The following is a 17,621-nucleotide window of genomic DNA, read 5'->3' as shown; positions in this document are numbered from 1 at the left end:
GACTCAAATTCTGCTCTCAGCTAAATCAGTATGAATCTGGAGTAACTCCACGTCAATGGAGTTAATCTAGTTTTACAGTGGTTTACCTGGGAGTGGAATTTACCCTAATATCTACAGTGGTACAGTGTTCCATATCTTTTCCATTCTGTCTAGATTTTGTGGGCCAGCTAGTGTAAAATCAGTGTCGCTCCACTGACGGTAACAGAAGTAATCCTATTTACTTTTCCTGCCCAATGAGTACAATGATGCAACCTTATCCTCTCAGGCAGACTCCCTCCCACAGCCAGAGATAAGTGGGACTCTTAGAAGACAGGTGATGGAAAGATAACAGCCTTTATTTTGACTGCTTTCTGGCAGACAATGCATAAAACATTTCCCAGCAGAAGTGTTTCACTTACCATCTGCGCTGAGGATGTGTTTCTGGGGAAATGGTGCATTCTAGATGTAGCTAAATAATGTTGATAGTGCTGAGGAACTGGCCTGACCTGGAACTGGGCATGCGTCAGTCCAGCATCAACACTAAGATCCCTGTAAGAATGAGACCGAAAATACATATATACAGAAAACATAAATCCAATCTTCCTTTTAAAACCCTCGCTTTATTTCTGAGCCCATATACACTGCCCGTTATAATTCATAGCACGCTCTCACATACTATGCACGCAGTTCATTGGGTCCCATTCTCAGCTACAACGGTGCAAATCCAGGGTGATGCCACTGACATCGGTAGTTACTCCAGATTTACAGCACTACAGTAGAGCAGAACTAGGTCAGATTCTCCGCTGTCTTGCTCTTTGTGCAAGTCACTTGCACCTTGTCAAGGCGAGTGTAAAGTGGTGGTAAGAGTCCTGATTTTCATATGTGCAAGGCAGTAGAGAAATAGGCCCACTGGCTTCATGATTGGATTAATAAAAATTTAGTGGCCTTATTTGCGCTCCAGGAGATGACGGGTAAGGCAATGTGAATCAACTGGTTCAGAACAGGCCAGGTTTTGGTTTCGCTCACGCCAGTGTAAATCTGGAGTAATTCTACTGGCTATAGAATCTGCCTGTTCCACTTAATTTTTTTATTAATACTAATCATACTTTGCTTATATACTTTACAAACATAGGAGATGCCTCACCTGCCACTAAAATGCAATCACTTCCAAAGTGAAACAAAGCATCTGTTTCACACAGGACAGCAACAGTAGCACAGGGAGAGAAGAACTGAAACTACAAGGAGAATTTTAGGTAGGCAGAGTAATACCAATCACCCAAATTGGAATTAAGCCAGAACACAGCAAGGCCTTGGTCAAATATGACTGTGGGAGCTTTAACACCACCAAATAGTCTAAGAGCTGGAATTCACATAGTATTCAAAAGCTGGCCCAGCCCATAGAACAGAACCCCTTAACAGATCACAAGGGTAATGGTCCAATGCTGACTCAGAGTCCCACCTACAATGCTTTCTGCAGCACTTGTGTCTTCATTGGAGATTTACCATCCCAGGGATGAGCTCATGTACAGTTGCATGGCTTAGGAGAGCACCGTGGTTCACAGCACAAAGTGAGATGGTACATACTTTACCCTAATCAGTCACCCCAAGCCTCTGAACTGCAAAATTATTATTAAAAGCAAACAAAGAGAAGGAAGCAATATATAGGAGGGGGAAAGGAATACATCTGAGGGGAATGGGGCAGAAAGTGAGCTGGAGTCATAAGGAAAGAAGTTCATCAATTTTTAAGCCAGAAGGGACCATTAGACCATCTAGTCTGTTTACAGATTACATCATCATCTAGTCAGACCTCCTGTGTGACACAGGCCAAAGAATTTAACCCAGCTACTCCTGTGTTGAGCCTAACCACTTGTGTTTGGCTAAAGCATCTCTTCCAGAAAGGCATCTAATCTTGATCTGGAGACATCTAGAGATGGAGAATCTACTACTGTTGTAATCTCATAAAAAAGATAGTTTGTCTCATTGCATTTCTCATGCTTTCACCAGACAGAAATTTATGATCTCCATAAGCCCTCCAGTAGGGACCCCCTCCTGTGCACACACATACAGACACAAACCTGTGAGCTAAAACTAGGTTGACCAGCTGTCCCGATTTTATAGGGACAGTCCCAATTTTGGGGTCTTTTTCTTATACAGGCTCCTATTACTCTCCACCCCCGTCCCGATTTTTCACATTTGCTGTCTGGTCACGCTAGCTAAAATGTGCTGGCAAACCCCACCCTCTTGATTCCTGGAGTCCAAGGGCAGACAGCTAGTACAGTATCTCCGTCAGCAATTCAATTAACAGATCCCTTGGCTCTCCAGCAAGAGAAATCTTGTAGCAAACAGCGCTTTGAATGTTGGTCACTTTATCAGAGTTACAAAAGTAGGCACTCTAATAACCATTGTATTAGCACTTGCCAAAGTGAAGCTAATGAGAATGGAGGAATTGCCTTTTCATTCCATCCTCAAACTTCCTTTTCCTTAAGCGGAGGAAGAGAGCAGCCGGCATTGAGGCTCGTTATGAGCTATCAAAACATTTCTTCAATGCACTGTGGAAGCTGCTTTCCCTCAGCAGCGGATGACAGACATGAAGACACAGTCACTGTAGAAGTCTTTGGCAGCACTGCTGCTTGAAACATCCTGAGGGTGAGGAGAGAACTCCAACGCCCACTCCTGCCATTTCTCTAGCCTATTCCTGCCCTTGCTTGGCTGTACCATGCCTCCTGTCACGCGGGATCTGAAATGGAGCAAGCCTCAGACCAGGAGAAGGTCCACCGAAGGATGCAAGGTGTTGCAAGAGGGAGACTGCCATATGAGGAGAGATTTATAAGCTGTCCCACTAATACTTAGTGTGCAAAAGATAAGATTAAGAATTCAGAGTGAGAGAGAGGAGAAGCAGTGTGGTCCAGTTGTCTATTCATGACTCTGCTGCTAGTTTTTATGATAGACATACATAATAGCGGCATAGGTATACATGATGCTATACAGAGAGAGTAACGACTCTTTCTTTTTAAGGACCTTATTATAATCTAAGGCCCCATTCTTACAATGGCATCTGCCCCGGCAGACCCCTGCATCGATGCTTAGCTCTACCATAGCCATTGGAACTTCGGGTTGGTGCAGGAGGCTGTTTGCATGGCTGTCTTTGCAGGATCAGGGCGTAAAAAGACACCATTAAGCCTCTCCTGTCTGATTCTTGGGTTTTCCTACCTCCCTGTGGCTGTGGGCCCAACTGGCTAGGGCGTCTAGAAGTGTCAAGGAGAAAGTTTTTAAAGGTTTCAGCGGACAAAGATCAACATTTTCAAATGTGGATGGCCAAAGTTAGGCACCCAAATCCAGACTTTGGCATCTACCTAAAAGTGGTCAGATTTTCAAAGGTGCTGAGCACCCACAGCTCCATTTAGGGATGAGAGAAAGTCAGGGTATTTACACCTCTGCAAACCAAGTCACTATTATACAGGTGTATAAATATGCATTTTAGGTGCCTACTATCAGCCACCGATTTCTAATTCTTTTCCTTGAATAGATAGCTTTGAAACGCACACCACTGTGAATTGATTACTAGTGTTGAGAGGGCCAAGCCACTGGGCTCTGCTCCTGCAGCAAGAAGTTGAGAAAGTCAGCGGAGGCTCCGTCTACACTACGAGCTCAGGGTGCGATTTCCCTGTTCGCGTGCACGCACTTGCACTAGTGCTCATCAAGTTAGTGTGAATATAAATGGGCAAGGTAGCCACGGCGGTAGCAGCAGCCTAGCAGAGGGGCCGCAGAGCTGAGCCATGCAGAGTACATACCCACTGGTTTCAAGTAGGTTTGTACTCGGCACAGCTCAGACATGCCTCCGTTACCCGTGCTACCATGGCTACCCTGCTATTTATACTCATGCTAACTCAAGCAGTGCTAGTGCAAGTATTCATACACCAGCAGGGAAATCACACCCCTCGCTCCTAGCACAGACGGAGCCTGAGTTCAGCATGGCCAGACAGGGTGAAACATCCTGCAGGATGAATGATTCAAATTCAACCCTTAAAGACATATGGGGAGATACTGTTTGTGGTTTTTGTGTATTTTACATATATATGAGTAGTGGTCAACAATGTAATCAACAATCCCTGTCTATGCTGTATTCTGTTAATTCAGAGATCAAAAGAACATCCTAGCATTTAAATGAACTGTAAACACGGGATATCTCTCTATTCATCTCTCTTTGAAGTGTATAGCAAATCACCTGTGAATGGTGGAAAAACAGGCAATTGCTTTATGAATAATTAACAACAATGCTTAGGAAATGAGGGCCTGTTGTTCCTCGAGGTACTCTAATCTGTCAAAAAGAAGGAGGAGGACTTGTGGCACCTTAGAGACTAACAAGTTTATTTGATCATAAGCTTTTGTGGGCTAAAACCCACGTCATCGGATGCATGCAGTAGAAAATACAGTAGGAAGATATATACATACACAGAGAACATGAAAAAATGGGTGTTGCTGTACCCACTATAATGAGAGTGATCAGTTAAGGTGAGCTATTATCAGCAGGAGAAAAAGAACCTTTTATAGTGATGAAGATGTCGTCAGCGGCACTGCTGTGGGTACCCGCATGGCCCCACATTATGCCAACATTTTTATGGCTGACTTAGAACAACGCTTTTCCACTGCATGCATCCGATGACGTGGGTTTTAGCCCACAATGCTTGGGTCCCAATCTTTTTTATCTCTGATCTGCTTGATGCTTCAATGCAGGGGAAGCGTAAGCTACAAGATTGAGATCCCAATTGTCTAAGGTTATACGACATGCCAATGGAAAAGTCAGGTGGGGATCCTATTCCTATGACAAGGCATCCTTCAGTGCACATCATGTATCTGCACAAGTACACAATTTACTCGTGCAACTGCAGCACTACAATTGAATCACCAAATTAACCACACAATTGTGCACCTAACTTAAAAAAAAAAATCACGCCCACTACATGATGTTGCTTCACAGGCAGGAGGATCCCAACTAACGGACCATATTGGATGTTTTCTGAGCATTTTGAAATGAATGACTATGACAAGCTAGCTGGGGAAAGCAAAAACAACCACCACCAACGTTCTAGCCCAAGCCAACATCGGCACAGCTTTCTGATGCACAGACATCATAGATTCCCATCTTGTTGCAATGCCCATAGAACTCATCTCACTTGGAAATAATAATTGAAGGATTAAAGCCAGGATAACAGGTTAGATTGCACTCACTAAATGCATATTCAGAAGACAATCTGTGGGACCAAAGGGAGTGTTTTATGTTTTAATAAAGGTATGGCTGTTGGAAATATCTGATCACTTTCAGCAATTCCACCCATCCCCTTTTCATGTAAAGCTACACTCCCTTACCTTCAAGGGAATGCAATCTCCACTGATGTATTAATACATTACAGGAATGTTTTTACATCTATCACTGGATAGACTAGTACAAGCACCCTGAGGGGAGATGAGTCACCTAAAAGTATATATACATATATACTATATGATTTCCTGACAGCCACTCCTTCAGTTTTATAAGATTATTGAACAACCAAGGCAAAAATAGGATGTTAAGTGGTGCTTTATAATTGAACATAATTAACACTACACACACACACACACACACACACACACACAGAGCACTATTCCATCTAGAGAGAACCTAAAGCACTTGTCAGCACATAGAAACTGGGCCAAATTCTGCTCTCGTTGGTGTCAATAATGGGAATGCTTGAGAAAAAGAGACAGAAGAATCAGGCCATATTGATACTGAACTTCAAAGATTACAAAGTCACAAATTAGGAAATGCCAGAATTCAGGTTGTTTGTGCAACCTTAATTCGTCCCCCTTGTGCATATGGATTATGATCCAGTCTTTAATTACATGATCATATGCTATTTTTTCCACAGCAGCCCCACCACATTCAGGGCACAGAATGGACTGTGCTCACTTATTGAGCAGCTATTCAATCATTTGTTTTTCCCTCGTTGGTCAATGTGGACTTGTGCCGTTTTCACTGCACACTATTCAAACCACGTCCTGACCACTGTTCCCTCTAAGCTGTGTGTGCGTGCACGCAGATCCTAAACCCCGCATACACGGTGAAACACCATGAGCACAAAAATTCGCACCGAAGCACAACAATTTGCACAGAAGAAATTTTTTGCGCACACGGCCTGTCAAAAATTTGCACAGAAGAAATTTTTTGCGCACATGGCCTGTCAAAAATTAGAGGGAACACTGGTCCTGACAACAGAATGATTAATTTCCTGGTGGGCTTTTCTGTTGTTCTCATCACTTTAGTAGCCAAGCACCTCACAAGTATTTATTTAATTATTTATTTTCAGAACACTCCTGGGAGATGAGGGGTGCTATTATCCCCATTTTACAGATGGGGAACTGAGGTACAGCGAGATTGAAGTCAAAAGTATCCACTAGTTTTGTTTCAGAGTTTTGGGTGCCCAATTTGAGACATCTAGAACCTGATGTTTCAGAGTACTTAGCATTATACAGCTCTGTATATGTTCCAAGCACAGCTCCCCTTGACTTCAGTTTCAGCTATGAATATTAGCACTTCCACAAATCAAACCCCAGGCTCTCAAATCAGGAACCCATAAAATGAGGAACACGTAATTCCTGTGAAACGTTTGGTTTAAATGAATTGCCTCCCACTGCACAATAACATGGTGACGGAGGCAAGGATAGAATCCAGCTCTCCTGGGAAGCATTCAACTGCCTTAACCAAGAGATCCTCCTTTCTCTTCCTGCAATCCCTGCCTCATCCACTACATACCTTCCAAGACCATAATAGACTGAATGCACCTGATCTTGTCTATCTCGGAAGCTAAATTAACCCTGGGCCTGGCTAGTACTTGGATGAGAGACCACCTGGCAGGTGATATAGGCAGCTTTTCTTCAATTTCTGGTCACTACACACCTTCCAACTGCTGTAACCAAAGTAAAAGGGGTTCTACAGACAACAGCTTCCTTCCCTACACAGCCCTGATTCATCCCCAGAACATCTCCCTCCTGTGCACTGAATGAGGCAGGAGCCCTGCTGAATAAATAGTATGTGATCATGTAACTAATGACTGTCTCGTAATGCCTATGCACAGAGGGATCAAATTAAGATGTGCAACCTTAATTCTGGCATTTCCCAAATTTTGGGTGCCTGACTTTGCAACTTTCATAATGTGCCGCCGACATAGTTTTGTGTGTAATTTCCTTGGTTCTTAAAAAAAGGAAACTGAAACAAAAACAACAGAAATTCCATTATGTGCTATCGTATTGACACCACACTCATTGAACTGCAGCCACTTCTGCAAAGGAACGTGGCAGCTGTTTAACAGCACATGGCAACTTTAAACCACCATTCAGGAGCAGAAGTGAAGAATTTCTGGGCTAGACTCTCTAGCTCAATGTGCCTTAGCTCTGCTGGCCTCTATCCTTCCCTCTCCACAGGCCCTGCAGCGCAGACCACAAAGAGAGGAATCCCAGTGGCCAGAACACAATGCAGCAGGGAACTAGAGACAGCTAGGACTGTCGAGAGCAGCCTCCAGTCTGCTCTAGTTTGACTAGAGGCTAAGGGAGAAAATCAGGGTGCTGTAACTGACTTCAAAACAGTCTGCTGCACCCACAACATATGCTGTATGCAGCAGAAAATCTGACACACTAGTTGTAAGTAAAACTGCAGGAGGAATATAGATAGGGAAATGTAATTGCCCAAGCTGGGATCTGGTTGGGCCTCTGGGGTTAATGCCCCTACTTGCTATACAAGTGCAAAGTTTTATCATATTGTAAAAAGTGCCATGGGAACATTATCATTAATTTATTATAGCAAGTCAAAGTATAAACATTTTCCCATAGTACCCAGGGGCCATGATCTTTAATGACCACAGTTGCTTATGGCTTTGGTTTTATGCCTCATCCAAAATACCAGCGGAAATGAAAAACTTACCAGTCTGTGCCTTCAGCTAAATACCTGGGCTGGGGCCCCATGGGTTGAGGAGTTTGCAGTTGGTGGCCGAACTCAAAGCCTGGGTGTAACCGATGAGTTTGAACAGACATGCGCTCCTGAGTCCGCCTGCAGGGGTGAAGAGAAGGGCAAGTGTGTTTAGAGGTGAGAAGCCCATGGCCGAATGATGTCAGGGGGTAAGAGATGGGCAGATTGCTAGGTAGAACATTGTGCACCTAGAGCTCCCTCACCAAACATACCTTCCTTCCTTCCTTTAAAATACAGGGAGGAAAAGATATTGCTCTTCTGTGGAACTTTATTTTTTTATCGCACCCTAAGCACATAATCGCAAATAAGGCAAGAAAACAGCAGCAATAGAAATGGTCACACTTTTAAGGGGTTACAGACTAGACAGAGAAGACACACAAGGGATGAGAGGGAGGGGCAGCAGAGGCAGAGAGGTGATGGGACTTGCCCAAAATCACATGGAAGGTCAGTGGCAGAGCCAGGAGTAGGATCCAGGTCACCTCAGTCCCTTTCCAGCACTTTATCCAAACTTACTCCGTTTACAAGCAAAAACAAAAGTACGTTATTTTTGAGCATCAGCACCACAAACAGCCTCAAATCTGTAAATCAAAAGATATACTTAGTGGCTCAGGGATAGTCAATCTGCTATCCTAATTTGACAGGTTTCAGAGTAACAGCCGTGTTAGTCTGTATTTGCAAAAAGAAAAGGAGAACTTGTGGCACCTTAGAGACTAACCAATTTATTTGAGCATAAGCTTTCGTGAGCTACAGCTCACTTCATCCAATGAAGTGAGCTGTAGCTCACGAAAGCTTATGCTCAAATAAATTGGTTAGTCTCTAAGGTGCCACAAGTCCTCCTTTTCTTTATCCTAATTTGGCACTCAGTTATACTCTCTGTATCCATCCTTGTCTCCACATTCATAGAATATCAGGGTTGGAAGGGACCTCAGGAGATCATCTAGTCCAATGCCCTGCTCAAAGCAGGACCAATCCCCAACTAAATCTTCCCAGCCAGGGCTTTGTCAAGCCTGACCTTAAAAACCTCAAAGAAAGGAGATTCCACCACCTCCCTAGGTAACCCATTCCAGTGCTTCACCACCCTCCTAGTGAAAAAGTTTTTCCTAATATCCAACCTAAACCTCCCCCACTGAAACTTGAGACCATTACTCCTTGTTCTGTCATCTGCTACCACTGAGAACAGAGTAGATCAGGGGTCTCAAACTCAAATGACCAAGAGGGCCACATGAGGACTAGTACATTGGCCTGAGGGCCACACCACTGACCCCGCTCCCGCTGCCCCGGCCCCGCCCCCACTCCACCCCTTCCATGAGGCCCCACCCTTGCCCCACCTCTTCCCAGCCCCCATTCCAACCCCTTCCCCAAAATCCCCACCCCAACTCCGCCCCCTCCCTGCCCCCAGGGGGTGCAGGAGGGGTGCAGGGTGCAGCAGGGGGCTCAGGGCAGAGGATTGGGGTGCAGGAGGGGTGTGGGGTACGATAGGGGACTCAGGGCAGGGGGTCCGGGTGCAGGAGGGGTGCGGGGTGTGGCAGGGGGTCTGGGTGCAGGAGGGGTGCGGGGTGCAGCAGAGGGTTCGGGGGGGGTCTGGTCTGGCGCGCATCCGGGGCAGGGCAGGCTCCCCGCCTGCCTGACCTGCCCCCATGCCGCTCTGGGAAGCGGCCGGAACCTGTGGGGGGGAGGGGCACAGGGGTCTGAGTGTTGCCCTGGCCTTGCCTCCAAGCACCGCCCCCCGCAGCTCCCATTGGCTGGGATCGGGGAGCCGCAGCCAATGGGAGCTTCGGGAGAGGTACCTGGAGGCGCGGCCAGGGCAACACACAGAAAATAACCCTGTGGGCCGCATGTTTGAGACCCCTGGACTAGATCCATCCTCTTTGGAACCCCCTTTCAGGTCGTTGAAAGCAGCTATCAAATCCCCCCTCATTCTTCTCTTCTGCAGACTAAACAATCCCAGTTCCCTCAGCCTCTCCTCATAAGTCATGTGCTCCAGTCCCCTAATCATTTTTGTTGCCCTCCGCTGGACGCTTTCCAATTTTTTCACATCCTTCTTGTAATGTGGGGTCCAAAACTGGACACAGTACTCCAGATGAGGCCTCACTAATGTCGAACAGAGGGGAACGATCACGTCCCTCGATCTGCTGGCAATGCCCCTACTTATACATCCCAAAATGCCATTGGCCTTCTTGGCAACAAGGGCACACTGCTGACTCATATCCAGCTTCTCGTCCAACTTACTAACTTATTCAACGTACTAACCTGTTGTTATGAATGGCGTTCCACAGGACTCCACAGCTGGTAACTAGGAGAAAAATTTGGCCTTGCCCCTGGAATTTAGTCAACAGGTAGCAGCTCAGACCCAGGCTTGCACATGGGTGTGGCAGTTGGGCCAAGCAATCCACCATCCACCAGCAGTCTCCCTCATACAGCCAATGAAATTGTGGCATGCAAATTAGCTGTAAATAGGATTGCCAACTTTGGTTGGACGTATTGCTGGAGGTTTCATAAAGGTTAATTTAAATTCCTGGAGACTCCCGGAAAATCCTGGAGGGTTGGCAACCCTAAGTAAAGGTGGCAGTGATTGGTTGAGTTATTTCTGATATCACAGTGGTCTAGGACTCCAGCCAATGCATACATGCCTTATTGTAGCTGTACATCCCAGGGGTGGAGTTTGTAAAGTCAAGATGGCTGAACACTTAAAAACTGGTTGGTAACAGACTGTGAATTCCAGTGACAATTCAACCTGGTGACAATCTAAACAAAAAAGAGCTCTCAGCCGTGCTTGTAATTGTACCCATCACTTCACACTGACTCTGACGTTCTAGGCTTCAGAATAACAATCCTGGAATTTTATTATATTGTTTTTTCTCTTGATGATATGCAGGTCAGAATAGACCCCCTGCTTGCTCTCCTTTAGTTGTTTTGTCTTTGCAGGGCTAAGGGAAGAAGGAGGTAGTACAAGCTGTGTGTCTAAGGGCTGGTCTACTCTACTTGAACTGTATCCACACTGTGGGGTTGCTCGGCTTTAACAATATCAGTTTCTAAATTGATATAGTTAGAGAGAGACAAAAACTATATGTAAACAAAACCTGAAGTACACAGATGAGGCTCTGAACATACAAAGGGTGAAACCTATGTGCTCAGTCTTTATGTAGTCAAACTCCTATTGACGCTGATAAGGTGAATGAGGTACAACTACACAGCATACATTGATACTGACAGTTTGCCTGAGCAAAGACTGAGTAAATCTAAGTAAAGAACTCTGGATATAGCCCAAATGGAGTTAATCTGCTGAGTAAACAGGTTTCATTTTTCAGAGTCACAATAGAACCCGCACGCTACAAGACATAAACCAGATTCTCCCTATTAAGGGTTTGAAAGAAACCTTCCCTGTAGACAGGCTATTCCACAGCTGCCAGCAACACAGATTCTTGCAGCTTCCTCTGGTACTAGCTGTTTCCCTGAACAAGATATGCTGGACTACATGAGCATTTCTTGACCTTTTCCATACTGGGACCCCCTGAGAACTCCCTCCCATATAGTTAGCATCACCCATGTAACATTGTGAGAAAGGCATAAGGGTTGTGTCCCCATTACCTGATTTGTGAATCCCCCAGGGGCCCATGACGACAAAGTCAACAACCCATTGATGTACCACTGATCTGATCATCTGAGGACATTTTTATGTAGAACTGCACTGTATGGTTTCAGAAGAGTGCAGTGTACAACTAAGTAATAAAGATATCATCATTACCCTAGCCACAAATATATTTGCTACTAATCATTAAATCCACTTAAAGAACTAACCCATGCAAAACAAAACAAGCACAAGAAGAGTATAAGAAAACACCTTTAACAAGGAAAACATATGGAAAGGAGGAACCTTCACTTTGCAGCAATCCTTCCAAACACAGCATTATTGCAAAGCTTCATGCTTTAATTCTTGATCCATTAGTATAACCCACAAATGGTTTCCATATGTTTTCAAATAGGTCTCCCCATCCTATATTTTATATAAACCACTCTCTCAAGAAATGCAGTCTGAGTAAGGCTAGACATCAGTTTCCATCTCTGTTGAGTTAAAATTATTCTCTTTGCAGTCATCAGTCTAGTCTGCAGCCAAGTTGCCTTCCTTGACAAAATGTTCTTCAAATCAGATGCATCATTTACTCTGTATGCAGCTGGATTATAGCCATCAAGCCTACATCCAGAATGATGATCCTCTGCCTTTCCACAATATGTACATATAAGTGAACAGACCCAGAATATGTGATCAAGTCTCCTTTATGGTTGTGAAACCTCCAGCAAACATTTATAGATCTCATACAAACTACCCATTTTCTCTCTTGCCCAGTATAGATTATGTACAGTTTTAAAACTGTCATCCTGATTCTCCTGTCATTTACACTATTACCTCCAATGACTTCAGGTGAGTTACCCTAGTGTGAGAGAAGACTCTGTCTTAGTACTTTTAAATTCAGGTCCCCAACTAGTCTTATAATTAAGAAGCTAAATGTTTTCCCCATTACCTTTGTGTAACTTTCACCTATTCTGATCTCCCATGTGCTTTTAGGCCCCACCACTAAATGTACATATCTATGTATATATTTCATATGCTTAATGAGTTTCCTTCATGCATCTGAGTTTTCAGAGCACAGTGGGCACATCAGTCAGGTGTTTTCTGTAAGGAATCACTCAATGATTTTTCATACATAGTCACAACTGTGAATGCCACTCTTACTGGAACTTTTTTTAACTTGGAAAAACAAACAAACAAAAAAAACCTAGTGGCTGATTTTCAGAAGAGCTGAGCAGCTACATATCCCACTCTATCTAGGTGCTTGTACTGTGGATCCCCATGCGATTGCATAGGTGCAACAGAAGTTGAAAATCTGCTCTGCAGACTCTCTCTTCCTCTTGATGATACCTGACTCTGAAAGACCACAGCTTTGGTGCCGGCTGAATCTGTGGCACAGGCAGGTAGAAACCAAATGTCATAGGAAGTGAGTGAAAGACGGGGCCCCAGGACATCATTTGTTCAGAACCACTTTTCAGACCCTACAATGGAGGGATGCCCACAGGGGGATCCTTCCATTCTAACCTCAGAAGGTCTCATGGACTTCTGCATTTGAAAAATCAGGCCAGGGGTATTTATCCCCTCCAGCAGGTCGGACATGTGTAGAATGTTCTTTGACATCCAGCAAGTCAAGTCTGACATCAACTTTGTTTTACTGCGCTCCTGGAACAGGACATGGAGCCAAACTCAGCCCTGATTTAAATGTGTGTGAGACCCATTGACGACACAGGGTGTCAGCCCCAGCTACCTGAGGGCTGAGCTTGCATTTTTATGTCACATATGTAAGAAGAAACATCACCCTCGAGAGCCATGGGCTGGCTGGGGTGGGTTAGTTCATGGCTTGTAGCTGGCTGCCCTATTTCTTGGTGGAAAGGTCACTCACCTGGGATGAGGCATGACCCTGCGGTGCTGGGCCTCGAGGAGCTGCTGCTGGAGGAGGTATTGCTGGTGTAGCGCCTGAGGTAGGAAGGAGGGTCCTGTCACATCCTGGAACGGCAGGGCTGGCAGAGGTGGTAGGGGCTGGTGCAGTGGGCCGTTATGCTGGTGAGCTGTCGCCATGTGAGGGTTCAGCCCTGGCTGTGGCTGGACAGGGTGAGGGAGAGGGAAGTCAGCTGAGATCTGAGGTTGGGGGCCCAGATGGAAGTGCCGGCAGGAGGTAGCATGGGGGTGCTGAGACCTTTGAAAAGGAGCACCTGCAAAAGAAAAGCAAGTCTATCACAGAGGTATGCAAATACCGCCACAAAGGCTATGCAACAGGACTTCCTCTAGAATACCCCATCAGGAACAATGCCTGGAGGGAAATAGATTACACAGCCTCATAGATGTCTTCCATCTCTTCAAATTAATGATCAAAGCCATCTGTATGCCTCTGACCACATTTCCAAACATGCCTCCACAAAAGCCAGCAGTTGCATTATGTGTGCACAAGCTGGATAGCTGCATTAAACCAAACATGAAATCTTTAAAGCATATAAACCTTCCTGCTTTCGCACACAAGACAGCCACAAACTCCCAGGATTGAGGAAGAAATGTTACATGTCCCCCAATGCCATCATTGTCCAGGGTGGAAGCTTTATACTTTTTTCTGAAGCCTCTTGCATTGGCTGCTATCTGAGACAAGATCCTGGACTACATGGGCCAGTGGGCTGATTCACCACATAAATACCTATTTCCTTAGAACTTTTGCATTCATAACAGCTGCCATCTTGGCTGGCATACTAGGGATTGAACATGCATGCTGCACACCCACTGAAAAAACATCCTCATGTAGGAAATTAAAGACAGCAATATCATCATACGAACTACTTATTTTTAGTGTGTCTCATACTATAAGATGAGTGTTTGTAATAAACCTCAGAGGTTTATTAGAATAAGTCTTCCGGTACAGATGAAAGCCGAAAATGTAGACTCTCTTATCCTCTAAGCCTAAGGCCATCTCTTTTATTCAGCCCAAGTGAAACCTTATACCAAAGACATCCAGCTTGTTTGTTTCATCTTGGGAGGCCTGGTTTTCATATAGCCTTTTGGTAACATATGCAAGATCCTTCCTAAACTAACAATAAACCAGGTGCTACCTACTAGAGGCCCATGTCCCTCTCACTCAAACAGACCCCAGCTAGTGCTAGTAATGGGCCAAGGGCCATGAATTCAATTCCCTTCTCTACCACAGACTTCCCATTTTACCTTGAGCAAGTCACTCAGAGCCTGTCTACATGGGATGTTAGTGCACAGCAAGCCAGAGTGTTAATCTACAGTACACTGGCTGTCGCCAACCGGGAGTAGGTCAGAATTCACTGCAGAACTGTTAGCATACTGTGCCACATAGGACATTACTGCATGGCAAACTAGTGCACTGTAGATTCACACCCTGGTTTGCCCCACACTAAAGTCCCATGTGGGACAAGCCCTAAGTTTCTCTTTGTCTCAGTCCCCATCTGTAAAATGGGGATATTAGCATTTCTCTTACCACTGGTTTTGTGAGCATAAGCGCATTAAATATTGTGAGATGCTCAGACGCTACTGTACTGGGGGCCATATAAGTATCAGAGACAAAAAATAATCATTGGCACTTCTATGATGCTTTCAATCAGAACACCTGAAACATTATATTCATCTCGTCTCACAACACCCCTGTGTAGGCAGGTGGTGTTATCTCTTTTGCCAACTCTTACGAATCTCATGATATTGAGTGTTTTTCTTCTGTGGCAAAGTGGTATAAAAAAAGTAGGTAAACTGAACTCCATATTTCCCAGATGAGATGTGGGTAAAAACTCTGTTTACCCAAATTTTCCCCTCAACTACACTACTGTTTTTTGTCAAGCCTTGGTTCCTGGAGTCAGGTTATTTCACGAAAATCTCAGCTTAAAACCTTCAGAATGTGACTCAGGTACACCCAAAAGGCTCAGCACCCAAAAAAAAAAAAAAAAGAAAAAGAACCCCAGATTTATCATTTTTTTAAAAAAAAGTCTCATGGTTTTTAGGGCTTGACTCATATTTTAATACTTGGGGTTGACAGTGTCAGATTCACTTTATAGACAGGTAAAATGAGGCATATGGAAGTTAAGTGACTTGCCCAGGGCCACACAGAAACCTACTGGCAGAGCCACAATTAGGACCCAGGCAATGAATCTGCATCCCTTTGGCAAAAGAGTCTGTAACGAATTAAGGGCGCGCAGCATATCACTACAATTCTTTACAACTCTCCACTCTAACTTTTCTCCCATATCAAGACAGATTTCACTATGCACCACACTGAGACTGGCCCTTACGTGGATGTATAGGGATCGCGCACTGAGCCCCAGCCCTCCTCCCTCCCCCGCTCCCCCATCTGCATACACCAGGCAATACAGACCCTGTGATCAGTAGAGCACATGGATTTCTCCATCTGTGACACCTTGGAGTGCAGAGAGGCCTGAAGTGGGGCCGTGGTTGATGGTTTAATATACTGCTCTCTCTGATGGAGTGTATCAGTGATCATAGTGCGCTGAGCGCTCCAGGAGAAATTCTGCTCCCCGAGGCCCAGCATTCCTTCAAGAACTCCCTTGAGGATGGTGTATCTCCAAACATGCTCAACATGGGGCCATGCATATAACGCACCATTGACCACTGTATCAAGATCAGTTCTTGCTGCAAGTCATTAGCATCATACACTCCACCACCATCCATCTCCTCCCCATTTGTGCGTGAAATACGATTGCTTCTCAAGGGCATTTAAATACATAGACACCCACCTATCTCTTGAAAATACAACAACAATTCTTGCTGGACAAAACTCTCCTTTCAGAACTCCTCTGAGAGAGAGTCAGATAATCTACTTCCTACAGCACGCAGACAGCATGCCATACAGCACACACTCTGGAGACAAGTGGAGGTTGCTTTCGAATGCTTTGTTCATTAGATACTTACTGTATAGTGGACTGCACGAGACATAACCCTGCAACTAGAACAATGCTCACAATTAAGCCAAAAAACACAGGAAATGTACCCAAGTTGAAGTTTTCTTACAAACTCAAATCTCTGATCAGGTTTGGAAGCCGCTTGAGAGAAGCAGGGTCCAGTTTGGGGTGAACTTGGGACAATGTTATGGTATTGAACTGGAAGCATATTATTTATTGTACTAGGCGCCAACAATTAGCACGGGGCTTTGAATACACAGTAAAGTTCAGCCTAATCTGCAAAGCTGAGAAGTGGCTCCAAACTCCCTTAGAGAGCAGGGTGTTCTTATGCCAGGCAGTGTTTTGGGGTCATCTTAGGTCAGACAAAGGCAAAGCAGTTTGGCCATCTATTCTCTAGGGCGCCTCTACAAGTCAGAAGCGGTGGAAGAATTATGCAGTGGACATATTTGAAATTTGTGGTTTTGCATGAATTTGTCCTGAAACCAAGCAACAAGCTGGTGTTTCTAATTGAGAGGAAGACCCATAAACACTGGCCGATTGAAACTAAGGGGACACCTACACTCGGAGCTGGGATTGTGATTCCCAGCCGTGTAGACATACTAGTGATAGCTCTCTTCGAGCTAGTCCACCAGAAGTAGGAGTGTAAGTGGGGAAGCATGGACAGCAGGTGAGCAGCAAAGCTAGCTCCCCCGATAACAAACCCGCCTGAACAGAGCCATTGGCCATTATCTTTGAAAACTCGTGGCAAACGGGGGAAGTCCCAGATGACTGGAAAAAGGCTAATGTAGTGCCAATCTTTTAAAAAGGGAAGAAGGAGGATCCTGGGAACTACAGGCCAGTCAGCCTCACCTCAGTCCCCGGAAAAATCATGGAGCAGGTCCTCAAAGAATCAATCCTGAAGCACTTACATGAGAGGAAAGTGATCAGGAACAGTCAGCATGGATTCACCAAGGGAAGGTCATGCCTGACTAATCTAATCGCCTTCTATGATGAGACTACTGGTTCTGTGGATGAAGGGAAAGCAGTGGATGTATTGTTTCTTGACTTTAGCAAAGCTTTTGACACGGTCTCCCACAGTATTCTTGTCACCAAGTTAAAGAAGTATGGGCTGGATGAATGCACTATAAGGTGGGTAGAAAGTTGGCTAGATTGTCGGGCTCAACGGGTAGTGATCAATGAC

General features: G+C 44.9%; 1 protein-coding gene across 2 annotated transcripts in view; it reads right to left on the bottom strand.

Moving 5' to 3' along the window:
- The window catches only part of ARK2C (arkadia (RNF111) C-terminal like ring finger ubiquitin ligase 2C), a 114,038-nt gene that overhangs the window by 11,026 nt on the left and 85,391 nt on the right, over positions 1 to 17,621 (bottom strand). For both annotated transcript variants that reach the window (XM_074952315.1, XM_074952314.1), the window contains exons 2-4: positions 13,429 to 13,738; positions 7,934 to 8,059; positions 399 to 528 (exon numbers count right to left, since the gene is read on the bottom strand). In XM_074952315.1, coding sequence (XP_074808416.1) covers positions 399 to 528; positions 7,934 to 8,059; positions 13,429 to 13,738 — 566 coding nt within the window. The remainder of the gene's footprint in view (positions 1 to 398; positions 529 to 7,933; positions 8,060 to 13,428; positions 13,739 to 17,621) is intronic.

Source organism: Natator depressus, chromosome 5, assembly GCF_965152275.1.
Source record: "Natator depressus isolate rNatDep1 chromosome 5, rNatDep2.hap1, whole genome shotgun sequence".
Taxonomy (NCBI): domain Eukaryota; kingdom Metazoa; phylum Chordata; order Testudines; family Cheloniidae; genus Natator; species Natator depressus.
The sequence above is the reverse complement of the archived record's forward strand: the minus strand, read 5'-3'. Positions and strand labels throughout refer to the sequence as shown.